The sequence below is a fragment of the Lipotes vexillifer genome, unplaced genomic scaffold, assembly GCF_000442215.2.
Source record: "Lipotes vexillifer unplaced genomic scaffold, Lipotes_vexillifer_v1.1 scaffold104, whole genome shotgun sequence".
Taxonomy (NCBI): Eukaryota; Metazoa; Chordata; class Mammalia; order Artiodactyla; family Lipotidae; genus Lipotes; species Lipotes vexillifer.
The window spans coordinates 971,476-978,391 of record NW_006789458.1 but is presented as its reverse complement, the minus strand read 5'-3'; the positions used below and the strand labels follow the sequence as shown (position 1 = coordinate 978,391).

Here is a 6,916-nt window from a genome sequence, read left to right as displayed (position 1 = left end):
TTGCAGTACATGGGCCTCTCACTGTTGTGGCCTCTCCCGTTGCGGAGCACAGGCTCTGGATGCACAGGCTCAGTGGCCATGGCTCACGGGCCCAGCTGCTCCGCGGCATGTGGGATCTTCCTGGACCAGGGCATGGACCCGTGTCCCCTGCATCAGCAGGCGGACTCTCAACCACTGCACCACCAGGGAAGCCCCCCATTCTCTTTTATCTTTGTTGCTGGCTCTCTGGGCCCCATCGTCTCATGTCTCCTTCAAAGGCTTATTTTCCTTGGGCCTCCCCAGCATTCTATGCTTAGCTCTCATCTCATTCTGTCACTGACCAGGGTTCTTGGCCTTCCTTAATCAATAGAAATTGATAAGAGGCCAGACAAGAAATTCAGGCAAGGCCTTACTGGGGTCCCTGCTACAGCAGGGAGGAGCAAAAACAAGTAACAAGTTCCCTTGCTCGCTCCCTGAGGTGGGGCCAGCTGGTTCTTTATATAGGGTGAGGGTAGGAGTGGGCCCAGAGATGGGCCAAAAGGGTGGCTTAGGTGGTATGTCCACCCCTTTGGTGGTGTTGTGTTCGGGGGGAATGCTTTTGCTCTTGACACCCTGCTTTTGCTCCCAGGTCTTCAGAAGTAGCAGTTGGGTTTTTGGTCTTTTTGTATCTCATTGTCCATAATTTGCCCCAACTGCACATTCACGCAGTTAATTTTAGTCCCTTATAGTTTCTTTGTATTTTGTTGCTTGAGGAGACATGTGTCTAGGTGCAAGCACTGCAGCAAAGGGTCCCGGGTCCTGGGTCCCAGCCTGTCTCAATACTACACAATAGACATGGGCAATCTCATATATTGGCAGTATTTTCCTTCTAACAATAGCATGGTGACTTTGAAATCTCTACTTCTGATCCAGGTTGTTCTTATGGCCTCTATCAGATCCTCATAGTCAATTGCCTATTGAATACCTCCATATGGATAGTCCACAGACTTGTCAAATTCAACATGTGTGAAGATGAATTGGTCATCTTTCCCCCAAGTCTCTACTCCTCCATTCCCTTTCTTAGTGAATGGTCATCACTCCTATCTACCTAAGCCAGAAACTAAGGGGTAATATTTGACTATTCTTCATCCATGTCTCCCTCACACCCAAACAATTATCAATTTTTATCTATCGAACCTCAAATATATTTCCATATATCGATTTTGTCCTCTCAATTTTTTTGCCTGCCAGACTCAATTCAAAAGGATCTTAGTTTTCCTTTCTTTATTCTTGCCTTCCTCTAATCTGTTCTCTTCATACTTCCACCAGATTAATTGTTCTCCAATGAAAATTTTCTTATGTCACTACCCAGCCTAAAATCCTTTAAGGGTTCCATTGCCTTCATGATTAAAAGTAAGGTCCCTGAGCTGACTATCAGGTCCTATGTGGCCATATCTCATCTGCCTGTCCAGTCTCATTTTTTTACATTCCCTCCCTCTTGCCATCTCAAGCTTCAGTCAACTACAGTATTTCTTGTCCCCAGAAATTGACATGTTCTTTTACCTCTTTGCCTTAACCCTGGAACATTCTGTCTCCCCTCCTTGTCTAAACTCCTCACCTCAGAAGGCTGAGGTCAGGATCTGTTTGCTCTTATCTACCTCTGAATTTGTTACCCCTCCTGCATATTCCCATAGCCCTCTCCAGTCACCTCCCTCATGGCACGTTATCACCTATGGAAGTGGTATATTTATGTGCCTGTCACCCTCACCAAATAGTGAATTCCTCAAGAGAAGAAACCCACTCTTATTTATTTTTTCACCTATAGCTGGAAAAGTACCTACATGCAGGGACCAGTGACTATTTTTGGAAAAAAATTTACAGAGAGCATAGGAAAGGGGAGTGGTGAAAGTACAAAGAGATTTGACTACTGACTGTGCTATAAACTCAACACAAAGCTTGTTGCAAGGAATTGCTTCTATTTCCTTATCCAGAGAGGTTATTTGTAATAGCAATAGAGACATATCTACTCCCTTGAGAATAAGGACCCACAATAAAGTCTTTGAAAAACCTACAGGTGTCTGAATCGCCAAGCACTAGGCGTTGCCATTTATATAGGCAAAGAACACCATTAGATGTAATTCTGGGGAATTTATCTTAAGTTGTTCCTTGTTTAGGACAAATTTGTGCATGTATCAATACTTTTGCTTTATCCATAACAATTTTGAAAAATATCCTCAAATGATTGGATAAAGGGGGCAAGACATAAAGTAGAGCTCTTTATTTGGGAAATGTTGAATGAGCAATGTAGGGGGATAGAGAATGATGAAACAAAGAAGCCAAAAAAGAGATAAATGAAAAATAATCATGAAAACATCACATATAAAAACCCAAATAATCTGAAACATTAGTCAGATCTTTTCCTTATACCAGAGGAACTGGGGAGGCATAAACCAATATTTTCTTCAATTAATTTCTCCAGTATGCATGTAATTCCAGAATGATAAATGAGTTCTATGTTTTGATAAGTGGTGAGAAATGATGGGGACTGACATTGCCCAGAAAGTGGTACAGATAAAATTGTTGGGCCCTAGATAGTGGGGACTTGGGGCACAGATCATTGACATGTGGTGTATTACTAGTTAATTGAAACTCCAAGGAGTCAAAAATCATGATTCCTAATATCCTATATTATCATGAAAATACATATGCATATGAATAAGTATGGTTGTTTCAAACATAATTCAAATATAAATAAATAATCTCAAAAACAATCCCACAAAGTCATATGTGTGGAACTGGGACTCAACTTCTGTTTAATAAGTTACACATTTTAACCTCCTTTAATCTTTACTCTTAGAGAAGGTCATTGACTTGCTTAACATCACACAAGGAGCAAAGTGGTGAATCTGGGATATGAACCCAGATCTTTTAATTCCACATCTAAAGTTTTTACTAGAACTCCACAACCTTCTTAAAATCTCTAGGGAAAAATCCTCCCCCCCACCAAAATCCTGTTCTGAAAATAGAATAATATCCTATCACTTTAAATAAAATAGTTTCTTTTAAAATAGAATAGCACACACAGATAATAATAGTACCAGAAATTTAACACTCACTACCATACACACATTTCCTCTACTCTAGAAAAAAAATCAGCCATTTTAATTATCTATGTTTTCTTCTATTCTCTGTCAATGTGAATACATAATTTAATAAGAATATAGTTTCTTAAATAAAGTTTAGATAACATAAGTGATTTAGATATATCAATTCAAATATATTTTTAAATACTATAAGCACATGTTTTAACAGATTTCTTCAGAAAATTTTTCCTTAACTTTTATGATAATACTAGAAATAAAAGGAACACTTACAGTTTGTTGAAATGCAATACATTTTCCAGGTTAAAATTATATATTAAGTATCAGTGATATGCCAGATACTTTTTCTTATATCAATATATAAAGCATTTGTATTTTTGTAGCAAAATTAGCTTCTTAAGATGTCAGAAATATCCATTTTATTTACGAATATACTTTTTTTTTGCAGTACGTGGGCCTCTCACTGTTGCGGCCTCTCCCATTGTGGAGCACAGGCTCTGGACACACAGGCTCAGCAGCCATGGCTCACGGGCCCAGCCACTCTGTGTCACGTGGGAACGAATATACTTTTGATGTACAGGGATATTCTCCCCCTCTTCTTAATAACACATTTATCACAATAATAGGAGGAACTTCTGTTACCAGGTCCAAGATTGTTCTGCCAGCCACATGACAGGCCAATAAATTGGGAGACAAGGCTTTGGGGCAAGGAATTAATGGCTTTATTTGGAAAGCAAGGAGTCTGAGAAGATGGCAGACTAATGTCCTAGAGAACCACCTTGTTGCTGGGGTCTAGATGCTAGTTTATTTTATAGAACAAAGAGAGGGGAGGTGAGGAGGTAAAGTAAAAAGGCCATAAGTTGTTGCAAATATTTCCTGATTTCAGCCAGACTCTGGGAAGGTATGTGTTAATTTCTTCTTTCCTGCAACCATTTGACAGGTGGGCTGCATCAGGATGTTGTGAGCAGAACAAAGGTATTTTGGTTTAACATTCAGGCATGGGGGCAGGGTTCTGGATATGGACCATTATGTATACTTTCAGCTATTGGCAGCATCCCTTTAGTGATTAACTTGTAGCAAAAGCAGTAGAATACAAAGGTTAAAGTAAAAGAAACAGATCTAATATGGAGTCAGATTTCTTATTCCCCATTATACTTCTAAAGAGTTTTTTTATCTGAGAAAGTCAAAGAACTTTCAGACTATAGGCTATTATGCCTAAATACATTTAGTGGGGACAAACTAGGAGTAAAACTAGGAGTAAAAAGTTCCCTAAAATGATGATTTTAGAGAAAGTGAGCTATCCTCTATCCTCTGCAGCTGAGCCACTGATGAAACAAACCCAAGCAAATTGCTCATCAAAACCCCACTTTATAGTCATTAGCTGTAAAGTGGTAGTCACAGTAGTTTCCAGGAAGAATTTATTTAGGAATTAAGTTTTCATCAAGACCAGCTGTAGGATTTAACATGTAGAACTACTGACATCACATTTGCTGCCTGGTTTGAGAATTTGAGGATTATGCTCTGGATACAAGAAATTCCAGGATTATGGCGAATTTTTTTCCAATTTATCATGACTCTTCTTTTATATTTATTTATTTATTTATTTATTTGGCTGTGTTGGGTCTTAGTTGCAGCACACGGGATCTTCATCGCAGCATGCAGAATCTTTCATTGTGGTATGCAGCCTCTCTCGAGTTGTGGTGCTTGGGCTCTAGAGCACACAGAATCAGTAGTTGAAGTGTAAGGGCTTAGTTGCCCAGTGGCATGAGGGATCTTAGTTCCCCAATCAGGGATCGAACTCATGTCCCCTGCATTGGAAGGTGGATTCTTAAACACTGGACCACCAGGGAAGTCCCTATCATGGCTCTTTCAGGCTGTCTTTTAGCAACTTGAAGATCTAGGCAAAAGAGTCCATTTTCTTCTTTAAGCAAATTAGAAAACATTAAAAACCGTTGAAGGATCTAAGAGGCTATTTAGTTCAATATATTATGTTAAGGGGAGGAGACTGAGGCCCAGAGAGTTTAAGAGCTGGGCCCAGCTGCAGATCCTGGATCAGATGCCAGCCTCCCAAGGTCCTATTCACTTCTCTTTTCATTAAGGTGGGACCAAGAACGGTGCCTGAATATCTATTATGAAAACAACGAACAAAAATGATTTTTTCATTTTCACCCCTTTATTTTCCTTCTCCTTTCTGCAGCTCCGTTTTGTTGAAGATCTTCAGACAATTCAAATGTTCAAGATTTTAAGATATGAAAAGAAACTGGCCAAAATGTGCTTTTTCATGATATTCACCTTTCTGATCTTTTGGATGCCTTATATTGTGATTTTTTTTTTTTAGTGTTTAATGGTTATGGACACCTGTTCACTCCTACAATAATATCTACTGTTTGATATCTCTTTGCTAAATCAAGCACTGCGTATAATCCAGTTATCTATATCTTCATGAACAGAAAGGTAAGCTTTGTAATTAACTGATCGTTTTCACCATGTTGGTGGGATTGTTGGAAAATATAATACTTTTATAGAGGTTATTTATAGCAGCTTCAATGATAAAAACCTAAATCAAGCATTTTATAGGAAAGTAGAGGGTTCAAGAAGAAATGTAGAATATTCCAAGAGAATATAACAATTCTAAGACCTACCGATGGAGGTTTGCACTTGTTAGGTAAAATTCTATTAAAATCAGTATTTAATACATCAGAAAATATTTTATGTTTAGTAATAATAACTACGATCAAAGTTAATAATTTATTTAAAATTCTTACTGCACTATGCAGATTGTATCAATTATCTTTACAAAACTCCATGAAATAGGCACTAATAGTATCTTATTTATGGATTATGAGATAGGTTCAGAGAAGTTAAAGAACTTGTTTGCTTCAGGACGTGTTGGTGCCTGGATTTGAACCTGGTTTGCTGCTGTATATTTTCACCAACTGAATTGTAACCTTGATCCAAAAAGAAAAAAAGAAAACTTAACCTAATTAAAGGAACATTAGTGAGTACACCAAGCTGTAAACTCTACCAGGAAGGGCTTTATCTGTCTCTGCTGCCCACAATACCCCCAGATTGTAGCACAAATTGCCTCACCTCATAGGGGCTCATTGAATACTTATGGAATGAATTAATGTTCAAAATCCCTTAAGGAAACACATCTAGCTGCCTTCATGGAAGATTCATGCAACTTGAATCTATGGCTAGTATAAGGTGTTGAAAGAGACCTATGTGGTAAAGTTAATAAGAATTATAATAAACAAAAGACATTAAACTCCAGGCTTAAGTAGATCTGAGCATTATCACCTAACTCTACGTCAGCTAACGAATAAAAACGAACAAACCAAATTAAATTTACCTAATTTTCTTGAATGTCAATCCAAACTTTTACTTAATATTCAGCTTTATTTTCCCCCTGCCCAGTTTTGAAGAGCCCTTTTGCAGCTCCTGTGTTTCCAAGTGCAGAGATGACAGTGACCAGTTAAAGACCTACCAGCAGTTGGGAATGAAATGCAAATCCAACTCATTGTGATGCCACAGAAAGATAAGGACAGACCAAAGAAAAAAGTGACTTTTAACTCTTCTTCCATCATTTTTATCATCACTAATGATGAATCACTATCAGTTGACGGTGACAGAACCAGTGGGTCATAGGTCAATGTAATCCAAGTTTGTCCTTTATAGGAAAGAATAATGGTAATGAAAGATGGGGCTTTAAATCAGATACCACTTTTAGACTACCATTATAAGAACTGTTTTGGAATCCCCATTCTGTGTAATATTAACAGAACTTTTGTGGTCCAACAGGAAATCTGAATTGCTCTCTGGCCTCAAGGAGTAACTGAGAAAGACAAATTCTTTTA

At 38.3% G+C, this 6,916-nt stretch overlaps 1 protein-coding gene across 1 annotated transcript in view; it reads left to right on the top strand.

The window, feature by feature from the left end:
- OPN3 (opsin 3) overlaps window positions 1-6,737 on the top strand; it is a 60,377-nt gene extending 53,640 nt beyond the window's left edge. Inside the window, 3 exon segments of the mRNA XM_007462642.1 lie at window positions 5,257-5,385; window positions 5,388-5,513; window positions 6,477-6,737. Of these exon segments, the coding sequence (XP_007462704.1) occupies window positions 5,257-5,385; window positions 5,388-5,513; window positions 6,477-6,737 (516 nt within the window).
- The last annotated feature ends 179 nt before the right edge of the window (window positions 6,738-6,916 follow it).